General features: G+C 48.0%; 1 protein-coding gene across 1 annotated transcript; it reads left to right on the top strand.

Moving 5' to 3' along the window:
- Positions 1–2,545: 2,545 nt before the first annotated feature.
- On the top strand, positions 2,546–21,180 carry LOC8037227 (leucine-rich repeat-containing protein 42). The gene is made up of 5 exons (XM_040210869.3): positions 2,546–2,981; positions 5,370–5,488; positions 8,751–8,839; positions 12,782–12,974; positions 18,538–21,180. The coding sequence occupies exons 1-5, from the start codon at positions 2,623–2,625 to the stop codon at positions 18,678–18,680; spliced, it is 903 nt and encodes a 300-aa protein (XP_040066803.3). The 5' UTR covers positions 2,546–2,622; the 3' UTR covers positions 18,681–21,180.
- The last annotated feature ends 414 nt before the right edge of the window (positions 21,181–21,594 follow it).

Below are 21,594 nucleotides of genomic sequence, written 5' to 3'. Positions count from 1 at the left end.
GTCTTCCATTCTGTTCCTTGCAGGAATAAACTTCAGTTGCCAGTCAGCGTTGGGTTTGTTCACTTCTCGCTCTTGTCCGTCGTGTATTTTGCGCTGTTTTCAAGATTTAATAATGCTCCAACTAGCCCATGTTCATGCCTCGTAATCGGCGCTGATTTTTCGGTCTATGTGTGTTCAAAGGAGCATCAAAGGAGCAAAGAAGCACACCAACATCTTGTTAAGAAAGTCAAGAGAAGGAATTTTAAAACGAATTAAACGATTAGCAAAGAGCACCTGGTGGCTGTCGCTAACGCCTCGTTTGTAATGCTCGTCTAGGAACCTTGAGAGGTAGTGACGGTAACTGTCTCGCCTCCGGCCACGACGAGAGAAGAGGGGAAGGAGGAACTGCCCTCTTCCCGAGAATCCCTTTTGTGTGTACCAAAAGTCGCTACTGTCCCTCTACAAGATTATAGAAGATTAACCTGTCACTCAAAATTCGTACAGAAGCAGCCGCTTCGGTGGCTGGAACGACTAGGCCACCCTCACAAAGTCAGCTTCGCCGTAGCTTTGCTCGTCCCGAGACGTCACGATTGCGTTTGATGTCACTTGCTCTCTGCTGGCTGTTCTCGGAGCGCTTGCCAGAGTGGACCGTTTGTAACAAAAAATACTGCCACCAGGCCCAAAATACAAAAGTGCGATTGTCATTTACGGATATTGAGGATCATATTTCAAGCTATTTTTGAACACGATGGGTATATTTTAAATTTCGTTGAAGTATCCCTTTAATTGTTCCATGGAGCGAAGCCGGCGTTGTCTGTAACCGTCTGTAGCACTGAAACGGCAGTTAAAGGGATTGTCCAGTCGAAACCGGAAGCACTTAAGTTCTTGCGCTCGTTACGTCGAGGGAGCCTTCATGTAGACAAACATCATTTTTATTTTGATATATGATCTCCCTTTATTAATTAAACCTTTCATGAGCCTATCTACGAAACTGCACCCCGAATTTCGCCAGTGTCAATGGCTGACATCCGCAGGTGCTGCGTGACGTCACAAAACGCAAAGGTTTGTCGGATGGTCGGGATAACAAGCGTTGGTCGATGGATGTCTTGTATTTTGTTTCGAATTATATAGTCTCCAAGGCTGTACCCTACTAAAATACGGTTCTTTTAATGCAGTTCCCAAACATGTGCAAAAAACGTCACGGGATTATCAGGAAATTACTCGCAGACAGCCATAAGCTTCGAGCGAACGTATGCCGTCTCACGCAAACACAACCAGCACAACTGCGACGGCCACCGATCGCAGACGGGCATATAAAATTCAGATATTGCACGTACGATGGGTCTCGAGGCAATAGCTATGATATTCAATTGTTTTCTCGACTACAAAATTTGACCGGATAATCCCTTTAAATTCCCATTGAGGGGCCAAAAGCACTGCAACGTAGATGCTTCGACACGGAAGCGTGGGGCGCTCAAGCTCAAAGCAGACGGGCCTCAGAAATAAAACACAGAGAGAAGCACAGCAACGCAGATGTATCGTCACGTAAGCCGTGTAACTGGCAGGGTCCGCCGCGCCTGCGCAGTGGGGGAGCGTGATGTCCCCGCCGGAGCACCGTGTGCGATTGGAAGACGTGGCGCGCTGCTTGAAGGAATGCTTTCGCATTCCTACAAATAAGCAGTCTTAAGCGTCCGCCTGTATTTTGTCTTAGCTAGATGGCACTCTTGTTGTTGTTGTTTTTATTTCCATTACAGCACACTATACTCAGATATCATTTACGGTCGTGACTGATCTAAAGGACATCTTTGTGAAGCACCCATTTCGTAGGTTACGAGTCACCATATGTTAAAACATAGCCAAGGCAAACACATCTAAATGTCAGAATCGGGGTCCCCATTTTGGTCATTCTAGAGATCGGTATGGATATCTGTTATGTTGCCTGAATAGTCACAACCCGAAGCCTGACGTCCGAATGAAGGTTGCGCTCAGATAGCCGCACACACAAAAACCTCGCCCCCCCTAAAAAAAAAAAAAAAAAAAAAAAAAAAAAAAAAAAAAAATGCTGTGGGTAAGATGCTCTTTTCAAATCGCCCCGTTAATTTTTGTTTTTATTCAACCTCGGTTGTCGAGGGCAGGCGCTGGCGTAGGGTTGAGGTGGCGGTGGACCCTTTGGAGAGAGCCAATATCTGCAGTACAGAGGGGCGCTGCAGAACCCATGCCAATAAAAATGTCCACAAACCAGGTTGCATGTTGTATTTATTTTTTTCAATAAAGGAAGCATTTGTACCTCAACGTTCAGCGAATACGACATAAAACTCCCAACGCAGGTCGCTCGCTGAAATCGAAACCACATTCATAAAAAAAGTCAAAACTAACGCATGCAGGAGCGCCCTCTATGAGCCAGTCAGCTATCTACTAAAATACTGTTGGTATGAAAAAGTCTTCCTAGGTGGCGCAAGCTTTCGCCCGAGTTAAAGGGTTTAGTTTAATGCATTTGTCCATTGCGTATGTTGATGCAAAACCTGCAAAACACATGCAAAAAAGACCAACGTTGAAAAATACACTAGTCTTCGTCCATCCATCTAGCAGGTTCCACTTTTGGTCTGGCAAAATTGAACGTGCGCAACTTGCCGATGTTTCCTCATGTGCGCGGTTGAGCAGTCGCTGTTCCAGCGGGTCCTGACCTTCGTCGCTGACCACCTGATGTCGGTCGAGTCTCTGGCGAACATCCCCGAGCTGATCGGCGAGCAGATCTTCGTGTGCGCCCTCCGGAGGCGAGCGTTCGAGGAGCCCGCGCGGGCAGACCGCTGCCTCGAGCTCTTCGCGTCGGTGTACCACGGCGCCGTGCTCCGTTCCCTGTGCCTGCGCGACTGCCTGCTCGTCATCAACGAGTACACGGAGCCCATCGTGACGCTGTCCAGGCACCTGGTCCACCTGGACCTCGGCTGCTGCCACCTGGGCGACGGCCACGAGATGGTCGCCGCCATCGCCCAGTTCGTCTCGTGAGCGCTCGAGGCCTGCACGTTACGTCATCGCTAATGGACCTCCGACTCGCCCCTAGCGGAAAGCAAGCTGAAGCTCGACGAGAGTACGACGCAAAGCGGCAGGCGCGTGCGTCTTGGCGCCGCCGCATGCTAGTGTACCGCTTGTTGTGAGACGCTACGAGACGCCCTGGAGGCGACGCTGACACAAGCTAGACGCCGTTGCGTGGATACGCTATTGATGACGTTTGGGGGAGGGGGGGGGAAGGCACTGGCCGTGCCGTCTACAATATGTTACAGCTCAAGAAGGTAAGGCGAGGGAAAGGAAGAAGCAGACGGAACGCTGGAGAGGGGAAAACCTCCTCTCTCCAGCGTCCCCTCTGCTTCCTCCTCTCTAGCCTTCCTTTCCCTTGCCCGACGTTCATGAGTTGCAACAGAATATAGGTTGTAATGGCGCGTTCAGTAGCAGCTCTCTCAGCTCCTAACGAAGTAACTCGACTCCGAGTTCTTGGAGCACCTTCTGAACGACAAAAAAAGTGTGGCTCTTTAGCTGCTTCTACGCGGCTTCCGCTTCCTCCCCCATGGCAGCGACTAAAAGGGAAGCAGACGACGCCGAGCACGATCGCTCTTTTGTTTGACGCCGGTATTGAAAAAGTCTCGACAAGGTCGTTAGAGAAAAAGCGAGTGACTGTAGACACCAGCGCCGCTGTTCAAAGCGATCGAAAGCAGTCGAACCCTTCACAGTGTGGTGCAAAGGGTGCTACTGTTATAAAAACTGACAAAGACATCGTCAACACGCGCAAAATATGGAGCTTGGCGAATCTACGCCACCGGATACGATACTTTTGTATGGTCATACATTTGTTCTACACTTCTTTACGAACTTGCTATAAAGTGTATTCATATACACACGGGAAGGAGGCCGCGCTTGGCGATTGAGGTTTTGTCGGCTGAAGCGAGCGTCGGCCATCTCTCGTATACACCTTGATTTAGGTACTCAAACAAAACATTAATTGGGATCATGCTCTGTGTGAGTGTCCAACCGTGCACCAGTCGCATTCCCACCCTGCCTCACTCTGTTCAGCACGGACAGGAGTATTGTCGATAATTACCAAGTTTCCCTGCTACGCATCGATCGGAGCACGGCATCAAATGAATGTTTACATGGTTTATTAGCATGGCCAAAACAAACGAAATTTTGCTCCAGAGCAATTTTGAAAAGAGCATGAGCTGGAAACGAAGTTCGACCACATTATTTGTTTTACCTTGAGCACGTTTCATTAACAAAAGCAAGGAAACTGCAGACCCACGCCGCAGCCGACGCAGATTATCAAGCCACTTCGTTTGTTTTTACCTCTCAGCACCAGAACTTCAACAGCGATTCGGAAATACGTCGTACCGTGCTCCTTTCACTTATCGCCCACTGCCTCACGACTCGGTGCACGAGAGCGGCATTCGTTTACTCCGGAGCAACGTGCACCGGAAGTCGCTTTTTGTCGTCCAGTAGAAGGAGCGCAAGTTCTTCGACTCCCGTAGCCCCTACCGAACACGCCCAATGCCTTAAACGGATATGCTTCATAAGGCCCGCTTCAGACAGAGCAATTGCACCCAGCAACTTGATGTGGCAACAACGGGCCGTCCGCGTTCACACGCAGCAACCGAATTGCTATGACTTGCTATCATCATCATTCACTTTGAATTTTCTTGTACTATTTAGACACCTAGCTACGTGCTAAAAACATGTTTTTATATCTTTGAGTGACGTTGAGAATACTTACTCCTCTTTCTGAAAAGGTTCATTTCCAAAAACTACCTATTTCAAACTAGAACCAAGTCTTTAGATGTCATCATCACCACCACGGGGGTGTTGCGTGAAAATATCGCATCCCTGATTGGCTGCTGCCGCTTCAAATGACTCAGAGTTGCTCGTCCGTTTCGAGTCTTTTATAAAAAGGTCATAATATAAAAGACCGATAAAAGGGTTCTTTATATTGTGGGAGACTGCACATCGCAGTGATAAATCGGCTCTAGGAGCGGCTGACCTGAACGTAACTTAGCAATGGTGCATTACTATTAGGTCTTCATCACTGCACTCCTTTAAACCCTAAGCCGCCACTGAGGTGGGAGCTACGCGCCCACCGAACCAAACACCTTTCTTTCATCTCACCCCAATTTCTGCGGGTGGGTGAGGAGAGAGCGTGATCTGGTGGCGAAAGATAAGCGCACGACTGGACACCCGAGCGTGTGGCTTGCACTGCACTGTCAGCTTGGGGGCATATGGAGTGCATTATGGCACAAAATTGGCATCAGCAAGGTCAGCACTATTTTCAGCACGGACTGATGGAGCCAAAGTCATGCTGTGGTGTACGCGTGTATGGATTTTAATGTGGCTGTCCTCTCCGGTACCAGCCTGCAGACGCTGAACCTAAGGGAGAATGGTCTGACGGACGTGGGGGTGCGGCGGCTGACGCTGCCCTGCCGTATGCTGGGACGGGGACCCCTGCTCCTCAGGGAGTTGGACCTCTCCGGTGGGTGCTTCGCTCGGTAGTCACTCGGTCGACCAACTTATCTTTATAAGAGAAAGCTCTCCTCTAGTTGTTCGTTGATTCAAAAGGCAATACACATGTCGCAGTTTAGGCATCCATTATGGACAACAGCAATAGCACAGCAGCAATGAAAGCGCAAACAGGGTGACAAAGATTACGTGAACCGACGAATGACGCTACGGAACAATGAAATTCTTTCGAAACCTCAACGTGGCTTGCAGCCGTTTAAAGCGTCGTACCCCCAATGCGTGTATGTGGTACGCAGTGCAATAATGTTAGCAGGAGCATGTGATTGCCAGTTTTTATCTCAGAACCGGCAGGCTGTGATTGAAACAACTACAGTGGTGTAAGTAGTAGACTCTGGTTCTCGTTAAAACCTTGTGCGAGTGAAACGTGACTAAATGCCGACATCATGTTGTACCTTGTAGCACAGTGGCTTCTTAAAATGCGTTCCTAGGAATCTTGGGGTACCCTAGCGCATCTTCATCAGCTCTCCGAGCAAACAAATTTCTTTGCCCCGTAGCGGAGCACATTGCCAGCTTGCCCCTTTCACTGCCGGGTTTTCTTCCAACCACTCTTCACCCCCTTTTGACTTTTTTTTTTTTTTTTTTTCGGTGTTGATTTGGTAGACATTTCATGCTAGTAATTCGGCAATGGTGCACTTCCTTGCATGCGCCAGCAACCTTATGACAGCCAAAAATGAAAAAAAATTAATGTGCACGCACGTCTTTCCTTTGGTGCGTATGGGATTGGTCTGCCGATGTAAACGCGGCAAGTACCTGGCACTGGAAAAGGTTTGCCCGCTCAAAAATTGCGTCCACGACGTCCCGCATAAACGAGCCACTCAGATGAGCTGCTTCATTGTTATCGCTTTCATTGGAGTCGGACTTGATCAAAAGTTATTAAATTCTTTTGTCCGTCAAAGAGCGGATGCTCGTATCACAGTAATGCACCGTGGCTCTGCTGCCGAGATGAAGCGACGATGTCGATGTAGGAAGGCTCTAGTTAGGGTGGGAGCAACTGCTAGATCAGGGATCACGGGATATGAATGCATTTAATTGCTAAATTTTGCTGGGGGTCTACAGGGCAAAGGGTTGTTTTATTTCCTAGCTTGGGTCATAAGAGCCCATTAAGGTGCTTGAATAATTTACGCAAGGTATAAATAATTACTTTTCTATAGCTACCAGTTTTGTTCCAATAGGTTAAGTATTTGTTTAACGTGAAAAATGGTAAATTCCGTCATCTTGGACATTGCTGCTTGTCTAGTATCCCTGCTTTCTCCTCTCGACGTCTACAACTCCCGGAGCGAGAAGGAACCGAGAATGGCTATGCCAAGGCGTTTGTTGCTTGCAATGGTTAATGGGAGGAGGAAAGGTACAAGGGGCAACAGAGCGAGCGTCTGCTCTCGAGCAGGCAACATTGGCGCATATCCTTTCCCAATCCTCTCCCTCAGGCACCGCCATTAAATTGCAAACACTCTCCAGGATTCGAGTTGCTCTCACCTTAAAGGGCAACTCCGCTTCTTTTCCAGTAGTGCAAAACTATACAGTTCTCTTTGTTATCATCTACAAAACCCCCATGGCAAATATTACGACGGGATTCCGCCTAGAAGTTCATTAAAATCGCTGTCAAAGTTTGACAAGCACGAATCTGCTGGTTTTGGATGAGACGTGCGGGCCAGACAACACTGCCCGGCTGCATTTCCGCTTCCTCCAAATTCCTTCTCCCGGCACGTCCGCGACGTCATCAAACATGTACAGCTTCTTTTATTTTTTTTCAATTTTTTTTTTTTTTTTTTCTGGGGAGAGCACGGGTGGCGCTAGTGCCGTGAAAGACGTGAGTGACGCGCTCGGCCGGCCCGGCGCTCGACTATTGATACTACTGAGAAGCCGATCGCCTCGTTGAGCGCGGCTTGTGTTACATCGCATACTTTTGAACACCAAGTAAAAGGAGGAGAGGGAAGCTGCTTTTGTAAGAATTTTGAGTGACAGGTTAATCTTCTATAATCTTCTGGGAGGAGAATAGCGACGCCTGGGCTAATCCAGGAGGCACAAAGGAGGATCCTGTTAAGAGGGGAGCTCCTTCTTCCCCTTGTATATCACGTGGGTGTACATGCTTAGTGATGCCGAATATACAATGTTGTCCGGCTTTGCCACCGTTTCGGTTTCGGTTTGTGGTCATGGCTAGAGTAAAATTACACGAAAAATATTTTATTTTTCGCAAAACAAAGGATTGTGGATTGTTTTTGAGTGCTTCAAAAAGCAAAATCGGCCACTATCTCAAAATTTTTGAAATTAAGCGGAGTTGCCCTTTAACGAGAGCCTCCCTATGTAAATGAAGAAATGTGCACTCCACCTGTTGCCTAAAATTTAACCAACAAGTTTCGCGTGTGCAGGTGACATCTTCGTGCATGGCACAACAAGCCCGCATCATCTTTTTTACGTGACTTATCTCGGAAGTGACCGTAAGGGTTGAGCATTATTTTAGCAGATCTGAACCTCCCCATTGAAGTGCAAATATTGTCACGAATGACAGTTGACGAGGCGATGATAACTGGAGAAACTAAACGTTTAATGGGGCAAACTTGTGCCCAAAATAAAAAGGGAACAAAACATAACAGCAGAGTGTCGTGGGCGTCGGAGTCAGCTTAACAGCAGAGTTGAACGCTGGGGCGAGACTGACTCTGGTCGCCATGCGGAGTCCCTTATGTACCCTCGTGGGTTTCTGGAATATTCGGCTTAGAAATTTCAGTGCGTTGAACATTCGGAACTCGATCAGGCGAGAATTTTCTTGAACTTACGAGAACGCCAAGTTGAAAGAATAAATAAAAGGACAGTCCACTGACTGGAATCGAACCTAGAACTTCCATGTGACAGTCAAGCGCGGTAACCACTCGGCCCCGCACACGCTCGCTACCGACGCGCGTGGCAATATTACTCGCATGCGCTATAATCTCCATTATTGTTTACAAGGTCTGTAGGTATCTACGCTCATTCATTGTGTCGATTCCGAGACTGAGAGGGGTCTCTTGGTGGTCAGTCTAGGTAAAGTCCCTCTATGTTTTTTTAACAAATATCGAGGGACGTAAGTCTAAGAGAATGTAGGCTCGGCAGTGTTTGCATCTATTTGCCTCCTCTGCCTCGGACGGCATTTCTGGTCTCTGTCGGGCGAGTGGCATGCATTGCGGAGTAGCGCCAATGCCGAGACTCGTAGCAAACATGTTATATCCTCTTTTTCCGGACAGGTAATGCGGGCATTGCGGACAAGTCTGCCGTCTCCCTGGCTTGCTTCACCCAGCTGAGGCAGGTCAACCTGAGCTGCACAAGCGTCACGGCAAGTGGGAGTTTCAGAACCATATTTTTTTTCACAATGTAGAGCGTGCAAAGATTAACTTCGACCACCAAAATCCAAACCTCTTTTTGGAATCCAAGAGCGAGAGAATGCAGAACTCCAGTTTGGCTCGGCCCAGTCAATTGTAGGAGACCGAAACGTCACGTGCGCATTTTCATACTTCCTCGCCAGAAATGTGGTTCTGGTGTGCTTGGGAACACTGACTGTTCAATCAGATTGCCGACTTTAACTGGAACTTGGTCAGTGTCGTCTGGGATACTTCCTCCACTTCGTGTTGCAAAGTCTAGTTGTATACGTCTACTCCACTTCGTGTTTGCGAGAAAACTTTGCGAAATAGTAGGATGGCGGCTACTGTGATAAAATAGAACCAGGGTTTTGTACTTCTGATGAGATCACTTGATCATCATGTCTGCCACATTAGAGCACTGTACGGGCCCGGGCCAGCCCGAAAGCCCGAGCCCGGCCTGGCCCTCGGGCCGGGCTCGGGCCGGGTAGCACATATTTTCTCGGGCCCGGGCCAGGCTCGGGCTTGAACAAAAAAGTTCTCGGGCGGGGCCGGCCCGGGCCGGCCCGGGCCGTGCCTGGGCAATCTTGTGCCATAAATCATAAATTGTTGATAGCAAGAATTTTGCTCATTAATCTTTTAGGTTCATTGAATACAAAAAAAAGCGAAGTGCAAATTCACTACAGCGTCGTTAAAAATAATAACTAAAAGACGTCTTGAAGCTAGAAAGCCTTCAAGCTTTTTCCATGTGAACGAGGGTTGTGTTATAAATTGTAAACAAAATAAAGTCCCAGTCATATGCTTGTCAACCTGTCTGATCCATCGCTCTCAAAATATCTAGTTCACTGTTAGGAAGATTTAGAAAAACGCAAAAAGCGCTTTGGGTACCGTAAAAATAGCGTTGCGATGTAAAACCTATGGCGATGCTAATTTTAGCTTGCCCAAAGTGCTTGAGTACATTATTCTAAGACTCCCTTATTGCACAGAGCGCGACACTATATTAGCGTGAACAAGCGATCGTCGTGTTTTTATGTTTATCTCGTAGAATCAAAACGCTGTTTTCAAAACTATTAGTGTCTTTACAAGTGCTCATCTGGGCCACAGACCTAAGCGGTATACTTTGGTGCCTACTAACACCATTTCGAAGTAAAATTTGAAAAAAGAGCCAACGTCGTGTTCGCGGTATCAGTGTCGCGCAGTGTACATAGTCCGTTCCGCGCTTGCACGTTTGGGGAACCATCTTGAAAAAAACGTTTTAAGGGGTTAAGGAGGAATATATTAAACTTAAGCTTGCCTGAAAGGGTTGTATATTTTAAGAACGCGTTGACATGTAAAGCTACTTCAGAACATATTCTTAAACAGAAAAGGTGTGCAGACCAGCCTTAGAACGATGGAGACTTTTTGCGAAGAGGTTGCGATGTGCAGGGCCTTATAAAAGTAGGTTGAAACGGGACGCGTTCAAACGCAAAGGGTGTTTCGGAAACTGGTTCAAATAAGAAGGGCGTTTAGGGAATGGGTCGAAACAGGACAAATTCAAACGAGAAGGGCGTTTAGGGAACTGGTCGAAACGGGACGGGTTCATATGGGAAGGGTGTTTAAAGAATGGGTCGAAACAGGACGGGTTCAAATAGGGAGCTCGTTTCGGGAACGGGTCGAAACAGGACGGGTTCAAACGGGAATGGGTTGTTTCGGGCTACAGCCATCGGGCCTGGTCGGACGGGGCCTAGAAATTAACAATTCTGTCAAGCTCGGGCCGGGCCCGGGCCGTGTCTCTTCCGGGCCGGGTCGGGCCGGGCCTAGAAATTAAAAATGCTGTCGGGCTCGGGCCGGGCCCGGGCCGTGTCTCTACTGGGCCGGGCCGGGCCGGGCCTAGGAATTCCGGCTTGTGCAGTGCTCTATGCCACATACCTCTCTGCAGTGACTAGTCTACTGTGGCATTTGCGCCACTAGTGTCGGCCTTCACCGCCTCTCGCCATCGCACGCTCGTTAAGCTTCACCGCTTTGCACCGGATTGCTAGGAGTGGCGGTTGACAAGGGGGAGCACCCAAGCTAGCTTGGTAGGCACAGAAATAATGCTCATTGTTATTGCAGGTGAACCCTCTTTGGTCTCGATTTTATGTTGATCTCCAATTTAAAAAAGCTGCGCCGAGAAAGGAAAAAAACATGCAGGTTTATATTTGAACATAAATACGGTAGTCAAAGTAGTTTTTGTGCGGTTGTCAATCGAAAGAGGAGCAAACTTTCACTCAACCCTGGTTCCAACGCCGCTCAAGAGCGGTGTCGCCTTTAAAGCGAAAGTTTGGGCTTTCATAACATTTCTGGGTGGTTGTTTTTGCAGTTTATGACTTTAAAGTAGTTGACCATTCCATTATAGCGAACTCTTCGACAGCAGTCATTGTTTCGGACATCACATGGCTTTGGTTTGGTTGCAACGGCATCCATTTTGCGAACATGTGTCATCGCGCTCGGTGCCTCCAGAGCCTCATGCGACTCGGAGCACGCAGTGATGACAATCTTCGGTACAGCTCAATAACAAATCGCTACCTTTCAAAGTTTTGAAGTTTCAATATACCACTTCTTTTCTAATATCCATTGTCATTTCATCAGCCTCACTGGTTAGAACAGACTCCAGTCATCACCCCCGTCAAAGTCTGTACCAACAGTGTCTGCATTCTGCACACTTCTTCTACAACAGACCAAAACCTTCATCACCTTCAGGAGCTGGCATGACAAGTTTAAACTTTATAGATGGGCAGAAGACAGTGCTGCAGTTGCATCCAGCTCGACGCAAAATGTGCCGTAGCGTCGAGCTGGATGCAACTGCAGCACCACGTGGCTCCGGCACATATTGGAACAGAGAAGATGAAAGACTCTCGCTGCATCACCACTCCCTCGTGTGCGACCCCATCTAAAAAGTGCACCAAAGTGAAAAAGAGAAGAAAGGAAAGAAAGAGCACGCTCAGAGAGAGAGCAGAAAGAGCTTGCACGTTTAGTGCGTGCTAGAAATAGTGTATGTCACTGATGGTGCTCTCTGTTTCATCGCGTGATGCGACCCGCGAGAGTAACTTGGGTCTACTCAAGTGAGACGCTCGGTTGGCAGTCTTGTCCTGTTTGTGAAAAGATGAGTGCTGCATTGTGTTCAGCTGGTGCTTGCATTCTTCTTTCGTTTCAGGAGTGCAAAACAATGAAAAGTTAGGTGCCAGTCATATAATGCATTCTGGGCTAAGGAAAAACAAGTGGAAAAAAAGAAAAATCTTGAAGAGCTTTTCTAACTTCGGCAGGTGGCGTTTCAATCTTTCCGAAATGATACGACCCTTAACTCTTGAGCATTGATGGCGTTTCCATTCCGCTGGGTTTTATGAAAGAGTAGACCTATCCAGCGGCTTTCTACATGCTGGCTCCTCCAAACCCACATCTAACTGTTAGGTTCTTTGAGCGATCCGATTGGTTGACTCCAAACGTCGGCAGCTTGCCTCAAGTGCTTCGATTTGTGCCTAGGGAAAACTTACCCATAGTGTGACAAAAAGATTCCAGACAATTTAATCAAAGACCATGGCGATGCTTCAAATGGGCCTGCTGTGCACGTGGACTCGTGGAGTGAAAGCATCATGCGAGACAACTTGCTAGTGGTTGTAGCATTGACTTTGCTTGTACTTATGGGGAAACAGAGTATATAGTAAATGGTGCTTATATCACGGGCACTTTCATCAATGTACATTGTCTCTGAAGAGGGAATAATTGAAAATATTTAGATGAATGAACCATACTTGGTCGAATGAAACAAATTTTATGAAGTCGCCGAAAAACAAAACTTTGTAACCATCTTACGATGGTTGCACGTAGAAAGTAACCGTGTGCCGGCTACGAGAGAAAGTGGGAAGACAGCTCACATAGTCCCCCGTGATTGACTCCCACTGCAGCCCGGCGGGGTGAGTCGCCTGTGCTCCTCCCTGGGTCTGCGTGCCAGCAGGGAGGGTCCCTGGCTCGGCCATCCCACGGCCACCATTGGCTGGGCGGCCACCCTCCTCGACCAATGGCGAGGCTGCATGGAGGACGCTGCCAGCAAGCGCAGGCACAAGCGCCTCATGCTCAGCCCTCCCAAGACCGGCATATGTGAGTGCCAGAGGTGGCCGCTTTCTTTATCGCGGTTTTTATTGCCTGCCTTCATCGACGAGAAGCGCCGCTGTTAGGGGAGACATATGCTACAAAATATACCGCCACTCCTCGCACGTACCGTGTTATCAGGTGTACGAGTCACATTTTTGTATGAGTCGCACTTGTATATTTGTACAGTTGATGCAGAACTGTATTGACAAGCCTTCATATGTGTATCGTGATCGCAATATATGCGCTAGCGGGTGCATTTCGGTACTCATGTCGACGAATCGAACGAGATGAATGACCCTTGCGGCAGATTTGTAGAGTGAAGAGACATATGTGTAGAAAGAAAAAAAAAAGCATACAAGTAGCACTGTTCTAGAAGACGCACCAACAATTCGGGTAAAAAATGTGACTTATATACCAGAAAATGCTGTAAATACAGTCGCAGTAAAAGTGGTACTCTGCCATATTCGTCGTAAAACCACCAAAACTGGGTTACCCAAACTAGTCTTTATTTAATTGCACAAAAGCACAAAATATTTGCCCCTACAAGAGCAGTTGTATATGTACTATGTGCACTTACTCGAAGCCACATGCTTTGTTTTGTTTTCGAAATACCACATACTTTTTCATTGCCCTATTGCTTTGCATCGAAGTGTAGCTTAATTCCAGGAAATGAAGGCATGGCACACACACAGACAAGGTGCACTCGACAGAAAAATCTGCCTCGAATCCCAAAATGGGCGGCGAAATTGTGATTTTTATCTCCCAAATTTTCGCTCAAGAATTGAATGCTCAAGGCTAGTAACCAATTCGTCTCTAAATTTGTCCCGCGTAATGACATCCCAGATCCGGTCGAGCTGTTTCTGATGCTACCTAATCACTGACAACTTAAGAGACTTGCGACGACTTAGGAACTTGCGAGCATGGCTCATTACAGCGAAAAAACGGTTAAAGTGCAGGCGAGCTGGTGTAGGTTATACATGATGACTGAAACCTGAGAATGCGCTTTGAAAAACATAAACTCGTGAAGTAGGAAGAAAAAGGGACAAGCAACTTCTCAAACTCAGCTAAAAACTTTATTGCCTCTGCGCCTTATATAGGTACTCCTCCCCCAAACGTTGCCACTGCCACAACATTGTTTTTTTATATGTATTGTTTGCTGTTTGGTGTATTGTGATTCTGGTGTGTTTGTATTGTTTGTAGTTTGATGTTCAACGCTGTAGCGGTGGCGACGTTTGGGGGAGGTGTATATTAGCCCCGAGAGCGAACACAAGCGTCGCTGCGGTCGCCGCGCCCTGATTGGGTGAGGTGTACCGTGACGTCAGGGGGAGTACTCCGCTCCGCGATCTCGCATCGGCTCGCTTCCCAGTACCGATTTCCTGGTTTGGCGTTCTGTGCCGCAAGCTCTTCGAGGAGCTGGACTTCGTTTACCCGGTGTACAAGACGTTGAGTTAGGCTGATATTGACGTGCTTCCGTACATTTTAAAAGCCTGCTTGTCCCTTTTACCTTTAAAATTGGGTTACAAATCCCGAAAGCTATCGGCGGAGGCAATTCCGCCGATGAACCTCCTCGTCCGTCCACTAGACACACGGCAATCTTGCGAGGGGTCGGTGAAGCGGTGGCGCAAGTGTTTCAGACGCTAGAATTCTGTTCCTTGCATGCTCATGATTTAGGACGATATTAAATCCCGCTCTCAAGGCATTTGAAGGGGCTTTTATATCATGGGCCTTTGGGTGGTCGGCAAATTAGCTCGCGACCCCGACTCTGCGCTGCCACTCTGCATGCGCTGGTTCGCAGATGTTTTAAAGGCCCTGCGTCTGATGATCTTTGAAACGCTCGTTGAACAGCGTTGTTTTACATAAATGTAGCTTCTTCGTGAATTAATTATATAGTTTATACACGTATGCAGGCATATTACTTAGAAGATGCACGATTACTGGAAATTAGTTTGTATGGTAGCAGCAAAAACGGCTGAATTGCCCCCAGTTGCCTGTATGATATGTATTGAACTGCCAAAAATATGCACGGCATTAGTGCCGTAATTTGGAATGTTTATACTTTTTCCTGACATTCTTGATTCTAGCCTTTGGTATTCGGAAAATACACCGTTGGGCCTGAATTGTCATTTCCAATTAAAAGAGACACTGCTGCAGGTCCCCAAAAGCTTCCTTAGCCTCCACACTCCCTACAGCTGGACTCTCTGACAGCAGAGAAAAACAGGAGTAAAAGCAAGCATTCGAACGGCTGTCCAGTGGTAGGTGCAGCACTAGTAGCAGAAGATGTGAAACCTGTGTAGGGCGACAGTCTGCGTGAGAAAAGCTTCTGATATTTTAGCTTCAAGACAATTCAATTTAAGTAAAATCTCAATTTTAGGGCTTAAGGGACCAATAACAAGCTAGACACCTGCACCTTCGCTTACGTTTGTTATACATTACTCGATACTTGATATAAACAAGTTCACAGATACCACCCATGTAGTCCATTGAAATACTATCCAAATCCAACGAAGGTCAAATGCGAGCAATGTATATTATATATGTATCTTGTTTTTTTACTTTGCCCCAGCAATTGGACTGTCGGACTTGTGATTCTCTCCCCATGGCCCGGACTGTATTCAGTATGTTGCTCGAACAACATGCAGCTTTTCTGCTTCGGCGATCTTGTTTAAAAACAGAGATACAAAAAAAAATAGTATACATAACCTGCTCATTCATTCAGACCATCAGCAGCATGTATTGTGCGAAATGTAAATCTATAGTGATGCTCCTGCAATTGTGGCCATATTTCTTCATCTTCATATACCAGCTGCGATTCATGCGTTGCCTGCCCTGTCAACCATGCTTCAAATGTTGGTTGAAGTTTCGCCTGTAGCTACAGGCCATACCTGAATAAAGGCACATATAAAAGTTTACACTTCCTACGAAAAACACGCCAAAAAAAGATTAAATAGAAACGAGCGCGCCGACAGCTGGCGTCGTCACAGCCTCCACAGTGCGACCGGGGCGAGTCGGGGAAAAATTCTCTCCTCGTCGTGACGTCACCCCGGTTCGCCGTAAGGGGGCGCCACGCGAACTTCTCGGGGCTAATAAGGCGTAGAGGTAATGAAGTTTTTAACTGAGTTGCTTGTCCCCTTTTTTTTCCTACTTCACGAGTTTCCGTTTTTCAAACCACAGTCTCGGGTTTCAATCATCATATACTATATCATTACGGTCACGCTTCTTGCTTCAGGACTCATTCTTGCGCATTCTTTTCGGGAAATGCTGCAATCCCTTTGGCTGTGGAGCACTGACAAGGCGCTTGGCATTGTCATTCCTTAAAGGGCAACCTCACATTTCTTAAAAGGCAACTCCACTTCCTTTTTGTTTTTGAAAAAGAAACGTTCAGCCTTTCCACTCTCGTGAAGAAGGAAGACCAGCGGAGCTGTACTTGATACACTGCCGCAACGCTTGCGCCCGTTTCCCGCTTCTTCCTGTCCAACACGCCGCCGATGGTGGATTCGTCTCCGGCGAACCAGAGTCGGTCGCACACGGCGCACGTGACGCCAAACGGGTTCTCCACAAACTCCCTCTGGGAACTGTTCAGCCGGCGTGGAGTGCAGTCGTCGCCGGGCCTCGTGCTTGTGCTTGGCCTCTGTGGCATGATCGTCGTCCATGGCGCTGGCCTGCCGGCGCCCTTTACATCGCTGGTTCTATTTTCGGCGGAGGCTTTCCAGGCGAGCGATGCGCTCTTCTTTGGCAAGGGAATCTGAAGCGCTGGACGCAGTGCAAGTTGAGGTGACAGCGGCATTGCGGTGGTTGCGGACCCATTCGCGCTGCTGCGTACATCGCTGCTCCTTCCGCAGCCAGTCTTCTTTCCCCGAAAGGGCGCGCGGTTGACCCAACCTGAGACCAAACCGAAACTGATAAGAGCGTAGGAAACAGCGCGCGAAACAGACGAGGACGAAGAAGAAACACACTCGACGAGCGCTGCGCTTGTTACGTGTGCTTCTTCTTCATCGTCGGCTGTTTTTCGCACTGTTTCCTACGATGAATTCCCACCAACGCGCCTAACTATCCATTCTTCTATGATAGCTGGAAAGGTTGCCACCATCTACGAACGACGGCGGCAACCAGATTGGTTGTGTGCTTGCCGCCGTCGCTTATAGATGGCGTTTGCTGTCCAGGAAGGTTTGTGTCGACATACCGGCCACGATCCTGGGGAACCTAGCCCTTAACAGCTCCAGTGTAAAAACAATTCAGTCCTCTTCAGTATCACTTAGGAAGACCGCATGTCAAATATTACAATGTACTTCTGTCTATAAATGTTTCTTAAACGGTCCGGCAAACTTTGCTACTCGCCAAGTTGACGAAATTGGTCGACTCGAGCGGGCGAATTCAGGGGCAACCAACAGCGCAGTCAAGGCTATGGCATGGGCATAGCCAACGTTGAGCTAAGCGTCATCACCATTGACCCCTTTTGCTTGCTTTCACTTCTCCGGGCAAGCGTAACGGATGACATCAGCAACGTCTCCAGTCGGCACCGGCCACTGATCGTTGGTATTGGCGCTCAGTGGTGTTCATGTGGTAGGCGTATTGCGCTTGTGCAGCTTGCTTCTTTGGAGCCATCCGGTTGCCCCGCTGTGGTCCCGCCGTCTAACGCGTCACAATCGCCGTCATCGTCTCACCATTTGTGATTATTTTCTCAGAGTTTCGTCCACACTACAAACACTACATGCGCAGACTAATGCCGCAGTTGTGCACACGTCGTCGAATGTCGTAGACAACAAAACAAGGTGGAGTGCGGTGCAGACGACACTTGTGCCTGGCACATACCCGCGCCAATCCCGCCCATTGTTGTGTAGAGGATTACGTGAAATCTCGCAGCCCGCGGCCAATGTTGTGGGATGGAGTTGCAGTTTCAGTTTAAATTTTTGCTTGTGTTTAAAATTAGATTTAAAAATATATATCCCACTTTTTGCGAAGCAAATGACGTTGCGTGTTTTACTAGAGCTTTTTAATGCAAAATTGCTAATTATCCCGAAATCTTCAGAATTGAGCGGAGTTGCCCTTTAAGTGCGAGACCTTGACTGTTGTGGCGGTTTCGTCATCATTCCTTGTCTTGGGTATGTAATGGGTGCTCTACTTTGTTCCACCATAATTTGGCAAAAGAAATGCCACAGCTTCTTCGGGCCGATCGGTGATAAAGGCGAAGCGTGTGAGAGCCCTTGCCAAAAGTACAGGGGTGACAGCATAACCCAAGCAGTTGTAGAAGAGGGGAAGAAGAAACTCCCCTCTTATTCGGACTCTCTTTTGTGTGTCCCAGACGTCGCCAGTCTCCCCATAGAAGAATCACTCAAAATTCGTACAAAAGTGGCTTCCCGGCCCTTTCTCTGCCGCTAGTGACTTTGACGGTACTGCCCTAAATAATGTGACTCCCTCCGAAGCAGCGAATGGCTCGAGGGGACCATAGTGTTCGCTCCTTGCCGAGTCACGGCAAAACGAATTACAATGATGGTGGCTTTGGTTGCTTCGGGAATTTCTCCCGGCGTTTCTGGAAAAGTGCGGCGTCCTCGACTGATTTCTCGTCCCGCAGTCTCATACAGGAAGAGGGTGAAGCTGGGCAGTCCCTCCCTGTCCCCCCTCGGCCCCAGCGGGACTTTGGTTCTGGGGCCGCCCCGGAGCCCTCCCGCCGTGGCCCCCCGGCCATCCCCCACCTCGAAACGCAGGCTCTTCTGAAACAAGATTTCCGGAGCACCCCACTCACTTATTTATTTGCTGAGAACACGGAGAAATGGCTGCGTCAGTCTGAATTTGTTGTCGAGCACTGGCCGTCGCTGCCGTGCCGCTTCCTGCTGGTGGTCTCTCGCGCAGTGAAGATTTAAGGGCTGCAGTGGTTCTTCAATATCGGTCAGGTGTGCCGGATGTGCGGGGGAAGCAAAGCCATTTTCTTGTCTCTAAAGGCCCGTTCCCACGCTATTGTTTGCCTACGACCAAGTTCTTCCAGTCTCCTGCGGCGAGAGAACATGCTGGCCACCATGTGTAAAGGCGATGCTGGAACTGCATTTCCCCAAGGAGAAGGTTTTGCGGCATTTGCGAGATCAAGTGGACATACTATCTACGGGAAATGGTAGTGTATAGCATTCTCAAAAGATTTTCGATCCAGTCAAGAAAAAATTACGCCAGAAACGAGTAGGAAACGTACGGAAATTGCGAGTGTTCCACGGCTGCCCGTCAGATGGCGCTGGCGTGCTCTCTCGTTGTAAAGATCCTAAGAAGTCTTAATGCATTTGGTCTTTAGTAGTCGCAAGTGTATGAGCCAACCTTAAAGGGCCTCTGAAAAGAAAAAAAGATTTGTTTTAGACAATCTGATTGGGACACGCATTTCAAAAAACAAAATTTTACACGAAAAAAAAATTTTTAGAGCAATATTGACGGCGAGAGATTTATTTGAAATTCTGCGCACAAAGTCCATGACGTCACGGAATAGTCATTTGCTCTTTCCACTTTAACGTGAAGGCAAAGCCGACCCACCTCTCCTCCACACGCCCAAAATGCCGAGAGAGAAAACAAGTGGAGAGGAGGAGGTAACTACCGACCACATTGCGTTTCGCGCTGCCAATATTGCTCTAAATATCTTTTTTTTTGTAAAATTTATTTCTTGACACACATGTCCCAACCAGACTGTTAAAAAAGAACATTTTGTTTTCTTTTCAGGGGCCCTTTAAAGGCCAACCAACAAGCAGAAAGGAGGAACCTTACTCTCCTCGCCGTTCTTCCTGCAAGGGGAAAGCGAGAGAACCCATCCATTTTTCATTGCCGTAAGGGATTAGAAAAGATTAGTCTAGCAGCCTGTTAGTAATCACGGAAAGAAATGCAGAAGCCGCACCCTCTTTCTTCCCCACTTCCCCCCCTACTTGACGCTACCCTTCACTCTAACCCTCTTACTTGAAGTACTGACAGTGCCGCGGATGCTACGTGCTCGACGGACCAGTCATACATACGTTTATATTCTCCATGTGGTTACTCCGGGCCCCCTGCCCATACCTAGGCTCGGAGAGCGGGGTCGGGCGACGAGAGGAAGCGGTTGAATGGTCCAGCCAGCACGTAGCTCCCACCGCTTTAGACTGAACAGAGTGTAAACTACAACTGAAGAAAGCCAAGCAGCTATTCTTCTCGCATGCTATTTTAAACACTCTCTAACACTATGCGCGAAAAGAAGTTTGGCACCGACCTAGGTTGGACTGGTTTTTGAGAACACCAAACCGATGTAAAAGTGTGCACAGGGAAAAGTCGACACAATGCGAGTTCGGTGTGGTGTCCGCAATATCGATGGAGTGTGGTGTCAGTTACGCAAACCAGACCAAAAGATGTGTGAAAGGAGGTGTGTAAAAAAAATGGAGATCCGAATTTGGAAATAGCCAAACACCTGAATGATTCAAAAATACAAAAGAGTTAGACAAAGAGGACTGACAGGACTAACATCTTTTGACTTTCGACACATTGTGTTGAAAGTCAAAAGATGTTTGTCCTGTCCATCCTCTTTGTCTAATTCTTTCGTATTTTTGAATCTATTACCAATGCACTCAATCCAACTTTACCTGAATGAATGCGCAGACTGCTCTCCGGCCTGGGGAAACGGGAAGATTTTAGAAAGGGAAAGCAACGACATGAAAAGATTAGTGAAAGAGACCATGAGGATTAAGGCGTCTGACAAGTGCATTAGTCAGGCGTCTGTGCACCTAAGTACGGAGGCCGGAAGATTTCTCCTGCTGACTGGTTTGGGAAACCCAGGGTGGCCCCAGTTGTGTTGCAGTATTTCTTGACATGCAATTCTGTGTGCATTCGTCGTGTGAGCTTATCATTGACTGGAATGTACGGGGGCCTGGGAAAAGGAAGAGAGAAGGGGTAAGGGGGTTTGGGAAAAGGAAGAGGAAAAGAGGGAGACCACTGGTGGGGTGACTTGTATGTTTGTCCTGTGAAATAAAGTTTGTAGCTGCCATAATAACTGGAGACACGGAACGATAAAAAAAGAAAACAACAAGTCTTAATTGAGACTTGTTTTTTTATCGTTCCATGTCTCCGGATACTATGGAAGTTCTTCACCAGCTCGCCTGTGTTTTTACCCTTCCTTGTAGCTGCGTTTGGGTCTTCGCCTGTGTCATCTGTGGTTTCGTCCGTTGTCCTTATCCCCAGTCTTGGGTTTACAACTATGCTCGAAATAAAGGAGAGAAATCTTCCGCCGGAAAGAATTTATTTTTGCAAGTCGGGCTTTAAGGGAGTCGCCATTTGACCTGGCGCACGTCTTCCAGCGAAGGTTGCAGAGTGCGAGAGTGCAAGTCGCCGTTTGTCGCAGCGAGCCCGTCGGAAAGTGTAATTTGGAGTCTTGCACTATGGTGCCTGGAACGCTTCTCCATGGGGTGCGTTTACAGCATCCTTGAACTTGGTCCCTCGATTCATATCCGGCCAGGTCGCATTGTTGCCTGCCGCGAACCTGGTGGTGACGGAGGTGGACGCGTCAGACGACTGTTCTGCCGTGGGTCGCTGTCCAGTTTGACAGTCCGTGGAAGCTCCAGCGGCTAGGAGTTGCAACGCCGCAACAAAGGCAACGCTTGCATTTGCTCGCGCCTTTTACCGGAACTTCCACGACCAA

This window comes from Ixodes scapularis, unplaced genomic scaffold, assembly GCF_016920785.2.
Source record: "Ixodes scapularis isolate PalLabHiFi unplaced genomic scaffold, ASM1692078v2 PGA_scaffold12__126_contigs__length_90152505, whole genome shotgun sequence".
Lineage (NCBI taxonomy): Eukaryota > Metazoa > Arthropoda > Arachnida > Ixodida > Ixodidae > Ixodes > Ixodes scapularis.
Note: the sequence above shows the minus strand (reverse complement) of the source record. Positions and strands in the feature narration are given on the sequence as shown.

Coding starts and splice junctions, on each gene's coding strand:
- LOC8037227 (XM_040210869.3), top strand. CDS start 2,623: ATGTGCGCGGTTGAGCAGTCGCTGTTCCAGCGGGTCCTGACCTTCGTC. Junction 2,982..5,369: donor GCCATCGCCCAGTTCGTCTC/GTGAGCGCTCGA, acceptor CTCCGGTACCAG/CCTGCAGACGCTGAACCTAA. Junction 8,840..12,781: donor TGAGCTGCACAAGCGTCACG/GCAAGTGGGAGT, acceptor CTCCCACTGCAG/CCCGGCGGGGTGAGTCGCCT.